A 22,045-nucleotide genomic window follows, 5' to 3' on the forward strand; every position below is an offset into this window, starting at 1 on the left:
TAGATCATTACTTGCGTGTTGTCCTGGCTTGAGAGATCTGCTGCTGCAGATTCCCAACCTAGAAATGGAATGGATTCAACACATTTTTTATTTTAAGTCTAGCTTATAATATGGTATTATTCTTCTTTAAAGTAGGCTATAGCTTTGTCCAGTGATCTGATAAATGCTAAAGAAAACACACATGAAGATGTCCAGCCTGACACTGTTCCAGTGGTGGCTGTTGTGTGAGAGGAAGTTAAAAAATGATTTTCTTCCACTCCTATGACCAGAACTTTGGTGATACGGCTAGGTCAAGGAGTTCAAAGTAGTTTCATTGAGCAGAAAGATGAAATGAAGACGATCACAGTGTAGAAAGTGATATCTGTCCATCTGCTGTTTTATATACAAGTTTAATAGGTTTGCACATATTTACATATGTTCGTGTATAGGTGTCAATACATATGATGGTAAAGTACTGGTATCTCTATATGGTTTGGTTTGACTCATCTGGTTAAACAGAATACCCATGTTTGAGAATACATTGGTATTTGCAACTTTACTGTTTACAGCTAGACAATTATGTGACTTCTGAATGAGCAGAATACAATATTTCTTAGTTAATAGGTGGCTTAGCTTGGTGCATCAGTTCATCAGTGGGAGTTTTCTGAGGTGTTTTTTGCTAATGCCTGTCACTTTTCTTCTAAAAAATTGATTCCATTTCTACCTCTGTGGTCATTCCAAGCCCAAACTGGAGCCAGTGCTAATAATCAGAATAGTCAAGTGTCAGTGTTGTCTAAGTGTGGTTCTCAGACCACTAACGTGTTTATGGCGTATTTCATATCCTACCAAACTGTAAGACAGGTGTTTCGGGTTAAGACCACTGTGTATACGTATTGTCCATGCCACCTATGTGTAAAGCCTAATCAAGACTCCTCAACAGCTCTTTGCCTGGAATTCATTAATGAATTGAATAACCCTCTTGGGAGAAATCTTGGGGGATTTTATTGTACAAATAACGAGAAGAAAAATCAAGAGTAATGAACAAGAATGGTATTTGTCTAGGATGAAGTGGAGAGTGCGACTGGTTTGGAATGGCACGGTAAACTTGCTTTCATTATTTTATGGCAGTAGAACTGGTATGTGGTTGATGGAGGTCCCTCCAACTTCTTTCTTAAGCAGTCATGTGGACAGTATTTTGAGTTTTACAGTAACTAAACAAAAACAACAGGCAATTCAAGTGTCTTAGTCGGTTATGTCAATACAATGAGAAAAAGATTGCCTGTGCTCCAATTTTATTTCCCTTCACCTCAGCAAAAATACCAAGTCTTGGCCATGTAAACTAGTAAACAACAGTACTATTGTTCCATACGCTGAAGCTTTGCGTGAATAGAGGGAATGTTACAGAAATGTGAAAACTTAGAGACTGGCATATCTTCAGCCTTTGGTATAGGTTTTCAGAAGTACAGTATGTTTCTGTGAATACACACAACTGCTATTGAAGTTGCATAGTCTACCTCATTGAGGCTGAAGAAGTAAAGGAAGGATGGAAGGAGATGAAATGGAAAATATCAAGGAGCAAGGGTATTTTTATTTTTTTTTTGCTATATTACAATAAATTGAATCAACCCTAAAGCAGATAGAAGTTGAGGAAACCAGCTCTAGTCAGCTTGGTGAAATTTTTGTCCTCAGCAAAGCGAAATGTTTCCTATCTGATCATCTCTCAGATTACACAGACTATCCCTATCTGGCAATCTCTGCCTTTGAGAAAATATTCTTGTTGCTTTTTGCTGCCGGCCAGAGTAGAAGAGAGAATACAAAGATTCAGTCATCTTGCCCGTGGAGGCCGTGCCTCTTCCCCAGCCCCAAGCCAGCCAGCCAGCCTGCCTGCTCCACACAGCCTTAGTTCTCTAGGGTCAGCGGTGTTACAACTGAAATAGAAACTTCTGTGAATCTGAAGAGTTTCACTTATTTGGAGCGAGGGCTGTGTGCCAGGGTACTCTTGTTAGGAACATTCTGCCCTACCTGTTCTTGTTTTGGATTATGGAAAGATTCTGATTTTTATAGTAGGCTCCTGGCAAAAACACAGACGTTTCCATACTTCAGGGGTTCGCTAGGCATGATAAATCACCACTGAAGAATAGCTCAGCTAAAAAGCTTTTCTCTGTAGGACTCCTAATTGCAGTGCTTTGAAGGAGAGTCCTCTGGTTGGTGGACGGGAAGGTCAGGACTCGCTAATTATTCCTCTGCATGGGAAATGATGAAACTGCCACAACAGTTTCTGCAGTTCTGACACTATGGTGTCATAGAGCAGCTCTGCTTTTACTTCCTAAATTAGAGTTTGGTTGTGGATTTGCTTTTAACTCGGTTATCTAATCTATGGGCTGGACTAAAATATATTTCTCTTCATGAGAACTTCTTATTTTTCCCATAGCTGTGAAATAAAAAATGACAGCTTATTCATTCTGAAATGAATAAAAATAGTGTGAAGTTCTTGACCCTTTTAAGAAGACGTAACTATGAGAGTATCCTTTGTCTTTGTGTTGCTTTTCATGCTTATAATGAAAATGTTTTTGAAAGTTTTCAGTTATAGCAAATCAAAGTACACTTGCTTAGACTGAACATGACAAATGATGGGAAATTGCATATATTTTCTCCTGACCTTATTATAATGCAAGCTCTCAAAGACTTCAGTGGGAGATTTAAATCATAAGCCTTCGGATTCTTTTTTTCATCACAAATGGGTAGGTTTGCAGTTAAGACTTTACAGGAGCAGCTGAAATCAGATTTACCCATGCTACAGTGCGTATTGGCATTGGAACTAGACCACCAACATCTTTTTAACAGGAACACTAGGAACAAAATAGATTTCAGGCCAAGATTTGACTCTGAAAAGAGGAAAGAGATCATTATTTATTGTGGACCGTAGCTTGGTTTTGAAAACATTTCTTTTATAGTCAGTTTTAGTTAATGCAGGTTGCTGAAGAAAGAAAATATCTCCCTCACAAAGGAACGCATGGGAAATAATAAGCTTATTAATCGAATGCATGAAACCTGCTCTCCTTTTCATGAAAGAAGGGCCTATGCTACGCTGAATAAAACTTTCCCCTTTGCATGCTGATGTATTATCCACATATTGATGTTACTGCTTCATTAGGAAACCTAGCATTTGAATCTACATTCTGGCAGCAGAATCCCTTTCGTTTACCAAGATTGGTCTTAGGAGTAAAAGAGCCAGCAGACTTGTTTGTGAGAAAGAAATGGAGAATCTGAAAAAGGCTGGAGCTTTCTTAAACTGAAGCCATTTTTCAGGAGTGTGTTTTACGGTGAACCTTTTATTTCTTGCATTAGCATTCCGTGATAGAATGTAAGAAAAACTTGAGGACTTTGAATTTCCAGTTCCACTGTATTTGTCCTGAGAATAAATCACAATCCATTGGGTTTGTGTAAGAAAATATTTCTTACGCAAGAAATATCTTTCTTTTCCCCAAAGTTATAACAGCTTAGCATATATATATATATATATTTCGAAGTTTCTAAATATTTTTCATTGGTATCAAATGTGTAGAATCCAGCATTCATAGAATGTGCTTGCTGGAAAATGTTAGGTAGAGACACCAAAAATTACATTTATGTCCCCACATACCCATCTGAAAAATTTGTTGCAGTCATAGTGTTGCTGTCCTAATTCTGATTTATCTGACATGTTTGTAGATGAGAAGAAACTCTCTGAATGGAATGGTATTATATTCATTCTACCCCACTGGCAGTGGAAGTGCAACTGAGGTCCAAACAGATGTGTGTATGCATTGGAGTCAAAGTGAATGCCGTGTTTATTTAAGAAAAGAAAAAAAAAAAAAAAGGAAAAAAAAAAAGTGTATATTGTTCAATGACCCAACCAAATCTCAAAACATTCAAACATTCAGAGAAATTAGAAATGAAAAAGTTCTGAATTTTGTTGGGGGGAAAAAATATGCTTTCGGATTTGGAAAAATAATCCATTTCATTTGATAGAGCAAGACCTTTTTCCTAAAAGCCCAAGAACTGGCTGGGTTGTTAGGAGGAAGCTCATTTCCCAAATGAAACAACACTTGCTATTTACTTCCAGGAAAGCATTGTGTTGCTCATAGGAAGGCTGTGCTGATGTGGGTTGCCTTCTGTTTCTCCTCCTGCAGCTGATGTGTGGCATGTTAACAGCGAGCTCGGTGTTTGAGCTAGAGGCGGACTTTTACAATTGTGTTGTGGACTGCAGCGTGGTCCTCAGGTATCTGTTTTCTCAGGTGTGTGCCTCAGCCTTCAGGTCGCACCTCATGCCAAGACTCTAGGTAGGCTCTGAGATTAGGGAATGCAGAATGGCCTGGTTGTTACACATAAACACGTAACTTTTTTTTTCCAAACTGAAGTTAAGAGTCTCTTTGAAAAGAGCACGTTTCTTTTCCAAGCATGTTCCATTGGCTGCGTGCTCAGGCTGAGCACCCTGCGCTGGGTTTGTGTTGCTGCATATCTTGTACTAGCTGACTGGACAAATCACTCTTCCCCCCAGTTCCTGCTGTATTCTCTAGGTGTTTATAAAGTAATAAGCACTACTTTGTAGGTGGCTCCTTTATCAATGAATTTCCATGCATCACCCTTATATTGTCCCAGTCAATTGCCCTATTACTCCTTGTTTTCTCTAAGAAAGTAAAGGGTTTGCTGCTTGTCTTGATTTATACATTAGGTTCATCCCTGGATGCAATTCTAAATTTGGCCTGTGTACGTCCATGAATCACAGACAGATCTGTTGATTTATGGGCATGGGTATGCTTTATGTCAAGATTTGCTCAACTTTATTAGGCTGGAATGGACTAGGGACTTAGTTTTGGAAGGACTATGAATCTGTTTCTGTGGAAGCACCCAGGTATTGAAATGGGCAATTACTTTTATTTATTTATTCATTAGATGAAGCTATACAAATTATTTGCAAATGACGCACAATTGGGAGTTCTGTGAAGCTTTTGTTGCATTGTTGAGTGTCTTCTGTGGAATGCAGGCTGAGACAAAGGCTTGCTTGTTTGGACATCACAAAAGGAGAGCAGAGCGGCGTTGCAATCAGAAGTAGATGATGATAGGTAGGAGGACATCTGGAAATAAAAAATAATAATAAAAAAAGCAGCAGTGTACTGTCAAAAGCATCAGGGTAAAAGCAATGGTGCAGAGCATCTAAAAGCTGAGGGAGTAATATTTCCAACAGCTTATATAGTAGCTCTGACCTTGCCTTCCTCCTGTTTGTGGGCAGGGCACAGTGACGTTGGGTCACTGCCCTCCCTGCGCTGGCAGGCAGTGTGACTCCTGCACTATTACTTGCTCAGCCCTCCTTGATCCGTCTGATTGAATTTAGCAGGTTCGAGCAGAGCAAGTGTCATCGCTGTTTGGGATGTCTGGGGCTTGGTTTTTCTTTCTGTGCTGGACTAAACCAAGAGTAATACCCTTGAAGTCAGCAGGCTGGCAGTATCGTGAAAGAAGCACGATGTGTCTGTAAACTGGCAGATGCTTTTTGCCATCTCCACGTGGCTAGTTTGACTTAGGAAAAGGACTAGCAAGACCAGCCAACGTAATAGTTACTGGTTAATAACAGTCCTGGAAATCTTCCAACTCCAGTAATATTTTTGTAAAGTATCATTAATTCCTGCTTTGTCCATAACCCTGTGAAATGACTGAGTTTATTATTAAGGAATTCCTAGTACTCTTAGAAACCCGATTCTACATTAAGTCATGAAGATGTATGTGCTTTAAATCTTTAGTAGATCTGGTTTGGATCAGAGGAGGGAGGTTAACAGAGCCGTATCTTCAGTGAGCAGCTGAAAGTGAAGTAAAACAGTCCCTGTGTGGTTGCAGCGGTTCATGATTTACAGGACTGAATTCACTGGGCTGCTCCTGCTGCCGAAAACGCACGCTCTCAACCGCTGTTGATTTTTGAATTAAAAAAATGCAGCTCTATACACAGTTTACTTTATTGCTAGAGGGCAGAGAAATATAGGTAAGAGCCGTTAATCCCCAGCAGGCTGCTGGGCAGGCAAACAGACATAGATGACAAAAGTTAATTGGAAACATGAGCAGTTTAACAGAAAACATATTTGTGATAATTGAGAGAGTAACGTCTCCAGAAAGGAAACTCAGCAAAGAGAAACTTCAGAAGAGAAGTGGCCACTGGTAGGTGAGTGTGATTTTTCAAGCTTTCTTTAAGCTCTACGCTAATTTCTTACAAAGAACAAATAACATTAAAAGCAACTAACTGAGATTCCCTCTCTCTGAGGGGGAGGGCTGTACAATTACTGCCACTAGTTTCTCTTACAGCTGGATTAAGATGTGTGGTAATATATAATTTGGGTTCATTGCATAAGGGCACAATTGGTTTTGCTTTTGTGTATGGAGTTTTCTTCTACCTTTTTGCATATAATGATCTCTTCTCCTTAACTGAAAGAGCTCCAGATTTATTTTTTTGCCTTACTCTTGCATTTTTTTATATTTGAGGTTTTTCTAAGAATTTAACTCGGACAGCAAAAATTTTGCCAAAAGCAGAGAGAACCCTTAGTTAGAAAATAGTGCTGTGTTTTTGCTAATGAAAAAGTATTATGAACCTAATAAGGGAGAACACATTGCAAAAAACACATTTTGGTCTGAACTGGAGGAAGATTGCTTTTTCTTTTTTTTTCTTCTTTCCTTTAAAGAGCAAGTAAATGTAAATTACATAGTAGGAGCTTGCTGCTGTTCAGCTGGATAGGAGGATAGGAAAAGACAACTGGCTTTTATTTTCATTAAGTGATACTGATGTTTAAAATAGTGAGATGTGTTTATCTTTTTAATGTTGCTAATGTAAGTCCCTAATGTTTTATTACAGAAAGAATCTGAGACCAGCTTTAATACCAGGCACTACTGTATTTTCTTGTGCATGTGTTTTTTTATCGTTGTTTTTCTTTTTTTCTTTTTTTTTTTTTCCAGAGCCTGCAGACAGTACAGCCTTCCAGCCCACAGGAATGAATGAAAATGTATCATCCTCAGTTCAAAGCTGCAGCAGTACTGTTAGTTGCAATAACTCATCAGCCATCCCTCAGCCCAGCTCTGCTATTAAACCTTGGCGCAGCAAGTCCCTCAGTGCTAAGCACACAGCTACGTCTTCCATGTTATCCGTAAAGCAGCCGGTACCGGAGCCTCCAAAGCCACCATCAGAGATTATCAAAACGACTCCCAATGGTCAAAAATCCATGCTTGAAAAATTGAAACTCTTCAACAGCAAAGGAGGCTCCAAAGCAGGAGGGACAACGCTCGAGTGTTCAGGGTCTCGGGACAACAGTTGTGAAAAGCTAGAGACGCTTCCCAGCTTTGAGGAAAGCGAGGAGATTGATGCCACAAATCAGAATGTGAACAATCCGGGATCAATGTCCAGTAGTCCCAAAATTGCACTCAAGGGAATTGCACAAAGGACTTTTAGCCGGGCACTGACTAATAAGAAAAGTTCTCCCAAGGGTAATGAGAAGGATAAGGAGAAACAGAAAGAGAAGGAAAAGGATAAAAGTAAAGACGTTGCAAAAAGAACATCTATCACTGAAAAGCTGGACGTGAAAGAGGAACCAAAAGAAGAACAGACAGCACTAGCAACAACAGAGATGCCAAAAAAGTCCTCAAAGATCGCAAGCTTTATCCCTAAAGGAGGAAAGCTGAATAGTGCCAAGAAGGAGGCCTCTGCCCCTTCGCACAGTGGAATACCAAAACCAGGAATGAAAAACACCACAGGGAAATCCTCAAGTGCCCCAGTTTCTGCAAAAGAAAGCGAGAGAAGCCGCAGCGGGAAACCTGGCTCAGGGCTCTCGCATCAGAAGTCTCAGCTAGACAGCAGGAATTCCAGTTCCTCTTCGAGCTTAGCCTCTTCCGAAGGAAAAGGTATAGGAGGCCTCAACAGCAGCAACAGCAGCCAGTCTGTCAATGGACCAGCCGCTACGACACACACGACAGGAAGCAATACTGTGAGTGTTCAGCTACCTCATCCCCAACAGCAATACAGCCACCCGAACACTGCCACAGTAGCTCCGTTCATGTACAGGTATGGTTAACTGCTCAGCTAAACTCTTTGGAACGTGACGTTTCTGTAGGAAGATTGATTTTGGACGCTCTTTCATGGTGGTGAGGTGGCAATACAAATGCCACATTGCGTTAAGGTTTATTGTTTTGAGAGAATAAACGATTCACGGTTACACAAAAACTGTTGTCAAAGGCAGTCAGACTGAAGTGTATAAGTCCTAACAGGGATGTGAATAATTGCTATTTTCTGACTCTGCTAACAGTTAATGACAGAGTGCAACTTGACCAACTACTGTGCTTGCCTGTATTTTGTACCACATGGGTTAAGTGTATTTTATGCATCACAGCTTTAAAGGTAGTAACAAGACCAACTTATTACATGGATAAACTCATTCTCTTAAGTGTGGCTAACGATGGTGGAGCTGCCTTGTTGTAAGCAGTAATGAGAAATTGGAAGAAAAATCCCTTAGCATAGGTAAGGCCAGGCAGAAGGTCTGCTCTTGTATGCTTGCACTAACCTCAGTTTAGATCAGCATAAGAGCAGCTGTATGGGGTGACAGCTAACCTCCATCTAGTCCAGCATCTGCTGTGTGACAGTGGCAATAGAGGACACGCTGGGAAGAGTAATTAGAAGGAAGAGAATAAAGAAGCTTTCTGAAAATATGTTCTCAAACCTGTCGGTGACAGAAGAAATTCTTGAGTCTGATACTTAGGTTTTGTTTTTGACAGCTATCTCCTAGTTTCCTTTGACAACCCTTAATTCCTTCATAGGAAGAGACTGAAAGCAGTTGTTCTGTCTTAGCCATCTTCACGCTGCTCATGATTTTGTAGGCCTCTATCACATCCCTCCATCCCTTAAGATGGATCTGTTTTAGCCTGCCTAGTTGCTACTTCAAGAGATGTTCATACCCTTTTGGCCATCTTTGTCACTCCTTTCTGTAATGGTTCAGTTATGCTACATGCTTTTTCCCTTTGGCCTCTTGGCGGTTGTAGTGTAAGAATGGTTGACATGCTTTTTTTTTTTAAAGTGAAATTAAATTTTTAAATAAGAGTGAAATGAACCTGAAAGAGAGGGATGCAAAATGATTGCTCAGGCCTATGTATGTAGGAAGGCAAAATGGGAAGAATGACCCTCGAGTCTTCTCATCCCTTAAGTGTTATCTCCGTGTCTATAGAATAAAATGCCAGGTGTCTTTCTCTTATGTAGTTGCATGAAAATGAACCAGTTGGAAAAAATTACCCTAAAACTTGTATCTATATTACACGTTTTGGATTTTTCTTACTCTTGCTTTTGTCTATACACATCACCATTAGTACCGCTTCTTTAGCTGATGGGTTCTAGTAATGTCAGGTTTTTGAAATGTGTTTAGAGGTGAAAATTGCCAGTGCAGCTGTACAGTTGTAATCTAGAATTAAATATATTTTTGTGGTTACAAACTGATTGCTTTATTGTTTATCCCTCGTAATCTGCAAAAAATATGTTTATGATGCTCTGGCTAGTTACGTTTATCGCTACAACATCTTATCAATAGGTAAAGTAAAAAAGCACTCTTCTTGGTGTCCATCTTAGGTAAATTGAATATAGATAAGATCATGTGAAGTGTAAAGCAGGTGCAAACCATATGTTTTTCATAATCCAAACATTCTGATAAACTCTAGGCAATATTTATTTGACCTTTTCAAAAAAAAAAAAAAAAAGAAAAGAAAAACAGGAATTAAACTACATATTGGCATCCGGAGTAAATGCTGAGAAATTGAAAAAATAGTCTTTACATTACAGCATTTGAGGAAAAAAGCCTAACTGTATAATCTTGCTGGCTTTCAAAAAGAAAGAGGAAAATGAAATTATATTGATATCAATGTAGTATTCAGATGCTTTTTTTAGTAATCTGCAAAATGCAGTTGCAGGGAGGTAGTTACATCCTTGTTACTCTGTGATTCTGCCATATGAATGGGTTGTTGAAGACTGAACCTGGGAATCCTGGCTGCTAACTGTGGAGGCCTTCGCTGTCTCAGCTAACTTCCCTGTCCCTGTATTCACAGCTATGGTGGATTTCTTAACGTAGATCTGCAGCTTGGCATAAGTTGTGAGGAAGGAAAATGAGTACAAAGTGCCATAGCTGTAGTTGTACATGGAAACTATAATCTCAGTTTTTCTCAGCTATCAGTTAAGGCTGCTTTAATCTAAACTTTTCAGCTGCCAATAGACTTCTTGTTTGGTTAATTTTTAGCAAAAGATATGACAACTTTCTACGTTTTGCATAAGGTCAACTGAAATTAAGAGTATTTTAGTAGTAATTGCCTGCTGTGCCTTCTCTTATCCTTCTGGCAGGAGAGCTTCCAGCTGCTTGCGGATGTGCCTATATGAGCAAAACACAGCACAACTAGTAAAATTAAATGACCCAAGATGCATTACTTAAATCTGACAACAGATTCTCACCATATCACTTTTTATTACGCAACAGCCACCATGTCAGATAAAATTGGTATTTGAAGTTGGCGTTACCCAGGCATTTATTTTAAAACAAAAACGAGTGTCGTTACCAGTTACTGAAGAGAAATCAGCAGGAGCGTAACATGCTGTCACACGCTACCTGTTTTGTGCTTATGTAAAACAGATTATTAGAGAGGATCAGATTAGTCATAACAAGTTATGTTACTGATAATTAAAATTTATCTGGAAATCCAAGTTTCTTAGGACCGTCCATATCTGAGGAGCTGTGAAGCCTATGTATGACTATGAATTTTTTATTTTTTTTACAGCTGAGTGCTTGCTTCCATTTCTAGGACGTAGTTCAACATGGGACTAATAAATTATGTAAAATCAGTCTGCTGGTCTATTCTGGAGAGAGGGACAGAGTGGCTGATGGCAGGTGCAATTGTCTAGTTGCTATACTTGAGATACTTTTGATGGAGAGTGACTGCACATCTCTGTTTTGTTTTGCTATTCAGATCACAGACAGACAATGAAGGGAACGTAACAGCCGAGGCCAGCACAGGAGGGGTCAGCATGGATTCTGCTCTTTATGTCAAAACTGGACAGCCTGCTCTTGAAGACCTCTCAGGTATGTCTTGCAAGATAACTTAATAACTCTTTTTCAGTTAAGTAAGAATGGGCTAAAGCAAGTTTGAAATGGTGTAGTGGTGTGTTCCCTATATTTTTTGAAATCATTAGGTATTCTGGGTGCTTAATGTCTTCTGGGACATATGCAGCACTGTTTAGGATTAAGCTATAAATGAAAACCTTTAGTATTCACAAATAAACAAGCTTTTTTTTTTTTTTTTTTTTTTTAGCTTTTGCTTCAGTGCTTACAGAAGACATTAACTTAATCTTCTTGACTTTTTGATTTCTTTATAGATTTTGAGGAGTCTTGACATTCACTCAAGTGAATCTGATCAATTCCAAAAGTGATGTTTGCAGCAATAAGAGACCAAAATCCAACTTCAGTTTACTGTGTCTAGCATGCACAAATTGTGACTAGAATACTAGTAATCATATAGAATGATTACAATATAGCAATCAAAGTTAGAAAGTATTTTGTACACTTACCTAGAATTACTGCTACCGTAGGAAGTATTTGATAGGAATAATTTTTTTTAGGAATAATTTTTAAGCTTACCCATGATAACAAAGTAATTTTTAACAACTGTCCTCTATTATGAGTCTAAACGGTATTTTTAAGTCATCAATAGAATGACTTTAAAAGTCATCAAAGTCTCATCAATAGAATATCCCAAATTTTTTTTCATCTTGTTAGTCTTGGTATCCTCCAGTTTAATGTGAGTTTTGAAGCTCTTTATCTTGCTTGGAAAGTCATGTGGCTGCAAGTTTCACAACTGGATTAATTGCATATTGCATTACATATTCTGTCAGCACTATGTTTATACCTGTGCATGCTTCTCACCTTTGTCATCAGCATATGCAGAGTCATTGGTGAGGAAAATGGCTGCAGAAATGCATCAGTGAATGTGTATAGGTGTATTAAAAAATAAATAGACAAATAAATGGCACAAGGGATAAAATCCTTGAGAATGTTTAAGTTTCTTACCTAAATAAGTGAGCCAGTTTGAAGTATGAAACACGGTGTCCAGCTTCTTAGGCTTTTTTAATATTACCTCTTAATCATTGTATTGCCTAGCCTAAGTCTATTTCACCTTGTAAACTGGGAAATGTTTATAGATCACAGAAGGTCTTTAGTCTTTGATGACAGATGTTACGTAAACACATATTCAAGTAGAGTATGTAAGTTAGGGATCCAAAAATGGCAGATGACATGACAACCTCAAGCAGTGGAAGATGGAAAAGCCAGCTGTGCGTAGCCAAACTCCACAGACAGCAGCAGTTAATAAAGGAGTCTTTAGGGGAAAATGAGCAAGCAAAACAAAATGGTCTCTCAACCCAAATAAATAAGAATAAATAAGTAACCAATTCCTTCTTGCCCTGTGTAGGAGCTGTTGGTACTTTCAATTTAAAAGCATATATAAAACAAAAGAGTACAGGTAGGGAAAACTGGAAGCTGAGTAGTTTAAGGATGTTCCCTATTATGAAGAGCTAAGTGTTTTGATAATTAAGTTTTAGTGACACTATCCAATGTCTGTCTATAGTTTAAGTAATTGAACATCATTTAAGTTAAAAATTGATATCAATTTAGATAAGTGATCTCAGTAGAAATTAATTTACCTGCACGGAGTCTCATGTACGTTCACTTAAGAAGTCAATTACTCTGTCTTTTTATCTGTGAGAGAAATGATCTGTAAAAGAGCACTCTGACCTTTGCTAGGCTAAAGGCCTATAAATATTTTATGTTCTTTACGGCAATGATTTGTAGGTCCATGAGTGTAGAAAATGTTTTCTGTCCAGAGACCCGGTGGCTAAAGGAATCTATCTTGTTAGATGGCTATTTCCAATCCAGCCAGATCATAATTATTTGATCATTTGGCCTAAGTGGAATTTATTGTTAGGTTATTTCCTAGGGAGTAGAGGCCCATAAAAAATGCTCACGTGGACACTAACTGAGCCATTGTTGTTTGTCTCAGAAAGGCTGGTGAGTATGTAAGCGTAAAAATCTATCTTCCCTCCCTTGGTAGTTCCTTGTAGTCAGGACTCTAACACTTTGGTAACTGATTTGTGTTACACTGCTCTGCAAGTAGGACTATGTGACTTGGCCTTTGCAATCCAGCATCGTTCAGCAATGTGAAGTTTAAAGCGAAGAATGTGGGAAGCTCCAATGGCAGAAAGTTAAAAGCTAATTTATCAGTTCCTTAACACTTCTGATGTGTGTAATACGTAGATGGCCATGTAAACTAGCTACTATATGGATTAACAGTATCTTGGCAGCTTAAAAATGCATTACTTGTGCAGAGACGGCTAATACAAAGTGTAAGAAGTTTTAAATTTGCAGTAATATTTCCTGAAGTTGTGAGCTATAAACCCTTTAAAATGAAATCTTTCCCTTCTATGACCACCAAAAATTTTCAGATGGCTTTTGGGAGGTTTTTGGTTTAAGCATTCAGCTTACAGACTGTTGCCACTACTAGAAATCAGAAGTCACTTCTCTTCAACCTCTTAGAAGATTTAACTACATAAAGCTCATCTGAGTTAGCAACCAAAGCATTTCTTAATTGAGAGCTGAGAGCAAATAAAATAAATTATGCTGAGACACTAGGAGGATTTTTTCATATGTATAAACTCTTATTTTGGAGTTAAAGAGCAGGATAAAAATATGTTTTAGAACAAGTTATTTGAAGAATGTAGTTTCTAAATGCCAAGGAAAGTAAAACTCATCCCCCAGCTTTGTGTCATCTAACCCATTTATGTAATGATAACTCTGTTGTGATGAGGACAAGCAAAATCTTCAGCTTTTTAACCCAAAAAGTCATTCAGCGTGGAGCACACAGTCAACAGAATTTAGGTCACTGGAAAGCTGTGGCTGTAGAATGAGAGGTATTTGGAATGGGAAAAAGTTGTTCGAGTGAAAATGCAACATTGGAGAATCTGGCTGTGTCAGGTTAATGTTAACTGTGTCAATGTAGGGGAGGGAAATGATGGTATTGGTGGAGTACATTTTCTAATGAGGTTGAAAGTTAACCAGGATTTAAATTGGGCCATATGGGGAAATGACAGTACAGAAACATCTGGTGCAAAGGAAGCCTGTGAAGTTAACAACACAGAACTGATTCTGTCCGTCTGCTTCAATGGCACTGCCTGCTGTAGGTGAATGGTATCTGTATCATAACCAGTTTAGAGCGTTATGTGTCAGAAAACCATATTTGAGACAGATTCAGGCAAAGATAACAGTTTGGTTTTGTGCTGTTTCCTACTTTGTCCTTTCTAATGGCTTATTTTTCCTTTAGGAGAGGATCCAGAAACTCGACGATTACGAACTGTGAAAAACATTGCCGATCTTCGACAGAACTTAGAGGAAACAATGTCCAGTCTACGGGGAACCCAGGTCACTCACAGGTAATAGCACACCTTTATTTGTGAGAAAATGCAAATCATTGTGTCCTTTGCATCTGTTAGATCTAGCCAAGTTGCATCCTTGAAAAAAGATTAACGCTGTCAGTGGAAGATACTGATCTTTCACTTGACCTTTAAAGCATGGATTTTGAACTGTGTTCACTGCTTATGGATTATCAGCTTTAGGATGAGGAACTGATGGTGGCAGGTTGTATATAAAAGCAAAGGTGGAGAATAAGCAGTGCTAGTTAAATGCCCTAGGTGATGTTTGAACACAGGTTACTGTTTAAAATGTTTCTTCATCTTATCCTTGAACAACTTCAATGCATCACATCACTTTTACCCCAGTGTGTAATATTTTGTTTAAACAAGCAGGTGAACTGTGCCTGACCCACTTGAAAAAGTGCATAACTTGAATTCCTGACCTATCTTTGGACAAACAATTTTTCTGATATTATTAGTCATCCATGTATATAACTTTTTTTTTAAGCAGTGTTTAGAAATCTCCATCAATATTTAAAGTATGTTTTAAATAAACAGAGATTGTTAATACATTTAAACATTCTGTGACTTCTTGAATCTTTTCAGTGTTGAGCTGAAGTCTTGGGACAGTAAGATGCTGGCTCCTAATGAGGTCAGGGTCCTATGCAGTACTTGGTGCCTTACGGACTTCAGCCCTGCCTGAGTTCATTGGATGAACACTTTGTGCTTTGGCTTTGTATCTCAAATTGAGACGGAGCTTGCAAAGATAAACTCCCAATGTATCTATTTCTCTTTTCATTTTTTAATGAATGTGATAACTTGTTAGAATTTAATTCCTATAACCATAGGACACTTAGGTTTTTGCAATGTTTACTTAACGCTATATTGGAAATAGTGTAATGTTGCTTGTTTTAAAAATATCCACAGTAATAATAATAAAAATGTAACGCTGTTAGTTGAGTGGGAACGAAAAAGTGGAGTTCATGTAAGTAAGAGAATTTGTAGGTATGGATTAGGAAAAAGACATGTAGACCATAGTAGTATTACTCTTCAAAGGTATGCAACATATTCACTCGCTCAGAGATGCAAACAGAAGATTTAATATAGTGGTGCTTGTCAAAAACTGTATTTGTAGACTGATGTGAAATGCTTTCATAACCAGAGTTCTATGTAAACATTATCAATATTCAGAAAAATGTATTCAGTTCACTAATACGTAAAATATACTTCGAAAATTAAATTAGTCTTGCTTTTCTTCTTATTTCTTCATTTAGCCCTTTCCTCACTGTAGATATAACTCTTACCTTGATGCTGGATGCATCCTCAGAGTATTAGGACTTTGTCATGAATGCAGTCAAAAAAAGAAAATGTATCTGAAAAACAGTACGTGAGTCAGTGTTCCTTTAGTCAGCTTAATATTGTACTCTCTTCCCTAGAGTGGCAAAACCATGGTAAAATAGGGTTATATGTGACTGAATGTGAAAAAATTACACTTGGATACTATGGATAATGCATTAAAAAATTCCTTAAGTCTTCTGTCATATACTTTGAACACTAGGTGGCCAGGGTGCAAAATTGTTATTAAGAACGGTGTTGGAGGGTGGACCAACCTCTCAAAGCTTTGTAGCAAGTGATTTCTGTTTGTGCTGTTACTTATTTTAGATTTAGCAAGTGTTCAGACCATAGCATCCTGCAGTTTTTGTGTAACATTACCTGAAGGCTCATGCTCCATAGACCACTCCATATTTAATTACATGATTTTTTTTGTTTGTTTTAGCACGTTGGAAACTACATTTGACACCAATGTCACTACCGAGATAAGTGGTCGCAGCATTCTCAGCTTGACGGGACGACCGACCCCTTTATCGTGGAGACTGGGGCAGTCCAGCCCCCGCCTGCAGGCAGGTGATGCTCCATCAATGGGAAATGGGTATCCTCCAAGAGGGAACGCCAGCCGCTTCATTAACACGGAGTCAGGACGTTACATGTATTCAGCACCTTTACGGAGACAGCTAGCTACCCGCGGTAGTAATGTCTGCCATGTGGACATCTCAGACAAGGGGAGTGACGAAATAGATCTGGAAGGCATCACCATGGATGCCACCGGCTATATGAGCGATGGAGATGTTCTGGGCAAGAATATCAGGACTGACGACATCACAAGTGGGTAAGTGCCTTTACTTCTGTTCTTAAGTACTACATGTGATTTTTGCGTTGTGTTAAATGAGACTGCGTTCCCTGTGACTATTTGAAAAATAAATAAAACAACCACAAAGATGGATTTAATAAGCATTTAGAGGGACAGCATATTTACAACAGTTAATTTAGTCAGTGCAATCTAACGACACGATTTAAGTGCATGTTTAAAATTATATATAATACTCCTGGATATAAAGATGTGCACATCATTAAGTGTTTTCCCGAATCAGGGTCATTGTGCCAAGTATGACACGTTGCAACGCTTATTTACAACCACAAGATGGAGAGAGTGGGGCATTTTCTTCACTCTTACTGAATCCTTTTGGGGACAGAACATTTAAGGAGAAAGTTCATGCGACTGAAATTAGTATACACCTCGTTTTGTAGGGTAAAATAAGGCAAAAAAAGGTGTACATGCAAAATAGTCTAATGAGCAAGTGAATGTGCAGAAGTATGAACTGAGAAAATTATTATCAAGGTTTTATGACAACATTTAATGTTTGCTTTGACTGGAAAAAAAACATTTGTTTTTTGGTGCAAAGTCAGTATTCAATTAATTCTAGGAAGTTTAGTTATCATTTCTTAGGTTAAATACAGCATTACGCTAAATTTAAAAATGATCTTGGAGGTGTAGATGGCATATTTACTTTTGTGGTAGCCTTTTCCCTCTCTAGCCACCTTGCATGCTTTTATTTTCTTTTCTGAAGTGCCACTGATTGTTGCATTGACTTATTTGGAAGACTTAGTGCCTCTTCTTGAAACAGAAAGCTGGAATCCAGCTGCTTCATTGTCACTAATTTAAGCGGGAAGCAACCAGAAACCTGCCTGCATTCTGTCCTTTCTGAATCTGTCAATGTTTTCAAATTGAAAAGTCAGACTCAGTTTTTAGTTCTTATTTCAAGAAGCGTTATAGTACAGAAGCCAGTGGAAAAAAAAACTATTTCACTGCTGCTGTAACTGTTACTACATTAAAAACACATTGTATAGCTAAAATGGTTTGTTTTTATAAAATAAATCAACCTGAGTTTTGTGATGTTTATTGTAGTAACAGCGATTGCTCTTCCTCTGGTATGTGAGTTTTATTCAAACTTGTGGCTGTAATTTTGGTCTCAAAATGCAAATAAATTCTGAGTAGCTACATGGTTTCTGTAAAACACCAAGGATGAACTAAGAAGCATCCCTGGAAGAATTGTGTCATCTCGGGCATCCGCTGTTCATATGCTATAGGAGCCCCAGTCAAGACTGACACTTCAGTCAGTGTATAAAGTTCAGATTCCAGGTTGAGGGAAAGAGAATAATAAGAAAGCTGTTATGAATGATATTTCCAGAGAAATCTGTGGCTTCACTCATCTCTGTCCATCATTTCCTTTTCTGTGACTACTTGGTCATTCTGTAGAGTGTAAAATGGACGTCTACAAAGTCTGCAAATACAAGAATGATTTAGATTCAGGTTATAAGGGACTCGTAACGTAATAACATGTTTCTGCCAGTTAGTACCTCTATCACTGAAGCAACGTATCAAAGCAGAGCGTTAAATGCCAACAGTTGGTGAATATAACATTTAGCAGAACAGTCATGCTCAAAAGCAACTCACCCCTTGCTTTAAACATTAGAACATCTTTAACTGATAGAGAAAGAATATGAATCAGAGTACTAGACTCTTATTTCCCACTAGTTTTTGAAGAGGGTAGATAATTTTCCAGTTTTGTCTTATACAACTAGCCACAGATTGATAAACGATAATCTCAATGTGAAGTTCGCAGGACAAGAATGGCTGTGTGTACAAATACCTTTTTCTTTTCAATAGCTGTTGCCTTCAGCTGCAAAAGCCTATGCTGCTAAATAATGTGGGTTAGTTTATTTATTTATAGACCATTACTGTAATCACTGACTAAGTTCCAAGGGCAAAATCTGTATTATAGGTCAATCCATAGTTGGAAAGACTCAGCTTCATTTTCAGATTGTCAGTAGTGCTTGAAGTTTGGGCAGTTTGGAGAGCTTCTCATTGTTGCACTGGTGAGCATTTAAAGGGAGCATTCCTAAAAGCAGCCTCACAACGCTGGGGTTAAATTGTCTGTGGAGAGTAATCGTATGTGCACGTTTCTTGACAAGGGACTACTGCAGGATTGAATTGCAATAACAGCGTTGGATATAATCCCCAAATCAATTGAGAGAGATAAACTTTCTGTCTAAAAGATGAGGGTGTTACCTTTGGTGAATCTCACTGACACCTAATAATGCTGAATTATGCAGTATAAACAGATGTTTTGGTAGCCTGTTCCATGAGTTATCTTCGGGTTATCCACAGTAATAAAAATAGGGTAGCACTGTGTCTTTGTGGGAGAGGAAAAATACACTACTTCAACATCAGAGAGGTTGCTCGTGAAGAAAGCATCAGTGTGACTTGCTGTGGAATGAATCTCTGAGATCAGTGTTAGGGCAAACATGTCCAATATTTTCAGAAGCTGAGTTACAGTATGCAGAAAACAGCACAAGAGGGCATTTATATCATGAATAGCTCTTTATTAGCTGGTATATGTTTCACTTTGTCATTTTCAGAATTGCTTCAGTGCTGTAGTCTGAAAACCTTGGATCTGTGTTTTCATTGGCAAACTGATAGGGAAGGAAGCCAAAATATTTGTTACAGCCAAAATAAATCCAATAGCCAAGATAAACTATTTTAGCCCTATAATCCTGATGCTTTCTCTGAAATGTACTGGGTCATGGGAAGTTTCATTTGGCCTCCTTTAGTAAGTCTGCTCAAGCAGAGCTCTGGCATACATTAGGGTTGATTTCATAGGGTTCGAAAGAGTATCTTTTCCAAACAGGCAGAAAATCTCTCTTAAAACTAAGAAGGTCTTTAGGTGGTGGATCAAAGGTGAGACGCGGTCTTAATTTAGAAGCTAAAATATGGACAGAATGGCAAAGCAACAGGACTAGCATTTGTGCAAGGAGGGAAGTAAGCATACACCTTGCTTGGTTCTGCAGCAGGCTGATCTCGGGGCTCCCTAGCCTCATCAGAAAGGGAAAGCACAAAGCCCAGAACTGTTTCACCTGCCCACTTCAGATAGTTAAACACTAATTCCAGAAGGGGAGTTTAACTCAGTCCTTTCTGGAGGGTTGGTTCAAAAGGTTTTGTCCACTGCAGTCTCCCTGTAGCTACTTAAACATGTGTTCTGTCTTTTTTCCCCTCTGTTGTCTCTAATGAGATACAGGGTTTGTTTCCTTTTTATCTGTCCTTGGAATGGAACAACAGAGCTGTTGGTCAGAAAGGCCTCTAAAATTTGTTTTCTTTTAATTTAATTAATCCTCTGACCTTGCTTTCTTTACCCTAAAGTGCAGATTTCTCTGCAGTATTAACAGAGTGGATATATTGATTATTGCTTGTCACACATTTTCTCAGCAAATGGCTTGTGGTTGGCAAACAGCGCTTGTCAAAACAATTTTGTATGGAAACGTCGTTTCCAGAAAAACGTAGATGTGGTAGTTTTACAGCTCGAGCACTCTAGGGCCTACACTTGGAGGCAAAGGGGATGTGAGCAGTCTTGCACGTGTACCTGGAGGCAGCACCTGCCTCGGGGAAGGCCTCGCTGCTGCCTCGAGGGGCAAAAGAGCTGCTGCTGACAGGACGTTGGAGGTACGTGTTACGAAGCTGCGGTCCGGAGGATGAGGTAGGCCTCAAGTCTGGTTCGGTTTTCTGACATATAGAAACATCAGGATTATCTGATTCAGCTGCTGAGGCTGGTGCACAGACCATTTAAAATAACTCTTCTGAGTGTGTTGCATTTAGAAATGTTACTGAGCGGCTCTGATACCTCACTTATTAAGCCTAGCAGTGAACTGTTCCTTCAGCTATTAGCTGAGGACAGAAGGGCTCAGCCTGCACACGATGCTAAGGGGCCCTATGAAATTCTCCTTGCCCTGACCTCCCTCAGGTGCAGCTGCTGTTGTGGGTGAGAGAACATTGTAGCCCAGCCTTTTTACCATTTCACTAATCTCCCCATTTGTTTGATGCTTTGGGGCTGATACGTTCCCATTACAGACCCCTGTTTCCACAACTGCATAATGTGTTTGTGTGCATGATGCTCATGGGATTTTCATTCCTTCTTGTTTATTCAAGCCTTTATGCTCCACAGGGATATTCCTGCAAGCACTACAAGCAAATGAACATGGAATATAGATGAAGGGAAATTAAAAGGGAGAACAGGCCACTGTAGGGTGGCTTTACCTCACAAAAGCTGAGCTAGAAATCATCTTGGTGGTTCAGAGGCCTGTCTACTCTAGACTGACAGGGGCCAAAATCATCATTCAAACAGTTCTGTAAAATTCAGAGGCTGAAATTTAGTAGTTGTATCCATTAGGAAGCAACAAAGAGTTCAATATGAAGAGCGGAAATTGACGATTGATTCCACCAAATGTTGAATAATGTGTTGGACATTTGCAGCATTCTTGTGCCTCAGTTGCTTGATATTATATTATGTATCCGTCAAATGGTGATAACATATTTTCCATATGTCAAGCTCATGTGGCATAACAGATCTTTGCTTGGGTTTAAGGTTTTAGAAGAAAGGACGATGCATTTTGCTGCTAATGAAATTTGCTGTTGGTAGCAGTAGTTAAGAGAAACCATTTCCTCCTAATCTCTCTGCAGTAGAAGTGGTTGGTGCTGCAGGCAACGTGTGGCTAGCTGGAAGGCCAGAGCAGCTGAGCAAGAACTTGTTCTCCTGGTACCCTGATTGAATGTTAGCTGTAGTCTTTTCTGACCTTTGCCACTGTGGTTAACTCTTTTTTTTTTTTTTTTTTTTTTTCTCACCTGTATGCTTTGAGTTGCAGTGGGTCACTTATTTTACTGGCCTCTGCACTTGAAACAGCATGATTTTGATGATAAGGTTTCCTCTTGGTACAATTACTGGGCAACATGCAGTCCTTATGGTTATAACACTTAAATGCCACCAAGAACCATTAGGAGGCTTATTGCATCTTCTTTCTCCCTCTGAGCAAAGCGCTTATTTGAACTGCTTTCTGTCTTACTAGAACTAGCTTTTTATATTCTTTTGACATTTTTATATTCATTTTGACATTGAGTGAGGGTGTCTAACTCGTGATAACCAGATGTTCTCCTTTCCCCTACCCCCAGATTGCCACACATTACTGGATGATGCTCGGGCCATGTTGGGTCATATATAATACTCATCGTTTGTGGTGTGTGGTATTTGTTGCTTCTTTGTACATGCTGTCCTAATGTTAATGAGTACCCAAGTACCTGTTACAGCAATTACCCCACGCTGTGCTTGTTTCTGCAATAAACATCTCCGTCGTGTTTGAACTGCTGCTTTGGAGGCAGCAGGTTTTTATGATTCGAGCAAAAGGACA

At 38.9% G+C, this 22,045-nt stretch overlaps 1 protein-coding gene across 5 annotated transcripts in view; it reads left to right on the forward strand.

Moving 5' to 3' along the window:
• NAV2 (neuron navigator 2) overlaps positions 1-22,045 on the forward strand; it is a 397,581-nt gene that overhangs the window by 280,074 nt on the left and 95,462 nt on the right. For all 5 annotated transcript variants that reach the window (XM_082761145.1, XM_082761144.1, XM_082761146.1 and 2 more), the window contains 4 exons: positions 6,955-8,053; positions 10,984-11,096; positions 14,386-14,494; positions 16,251-16,640. In XM_082761145.1, the coding sequence (XP_082617271.1) occupies positions 6,955-8,053; positions 10,984-11,096; positions 14,386-14,494; positions 16,251-16,640 (1,711 nt within the window). The remainder of the gene's footprint in view (positions 1-6,954; positions 8,054-10,983; positions 11,097-14,385; positions 14,495-16,250; positions 16,641-22,045) is intronic.

The sequence above is a fragment of the Aythya marila genome, assembly GCF_965140915.1.
Source record: "Aythya marila genome assembly, chromosome: 5".
In the NCBI taxonomy this organism is placed as follows: Eukaryota; Metazoa; Chordata; class Aves; order Anseriformes; family Anatidae; genus Aythya; species Aythya marila.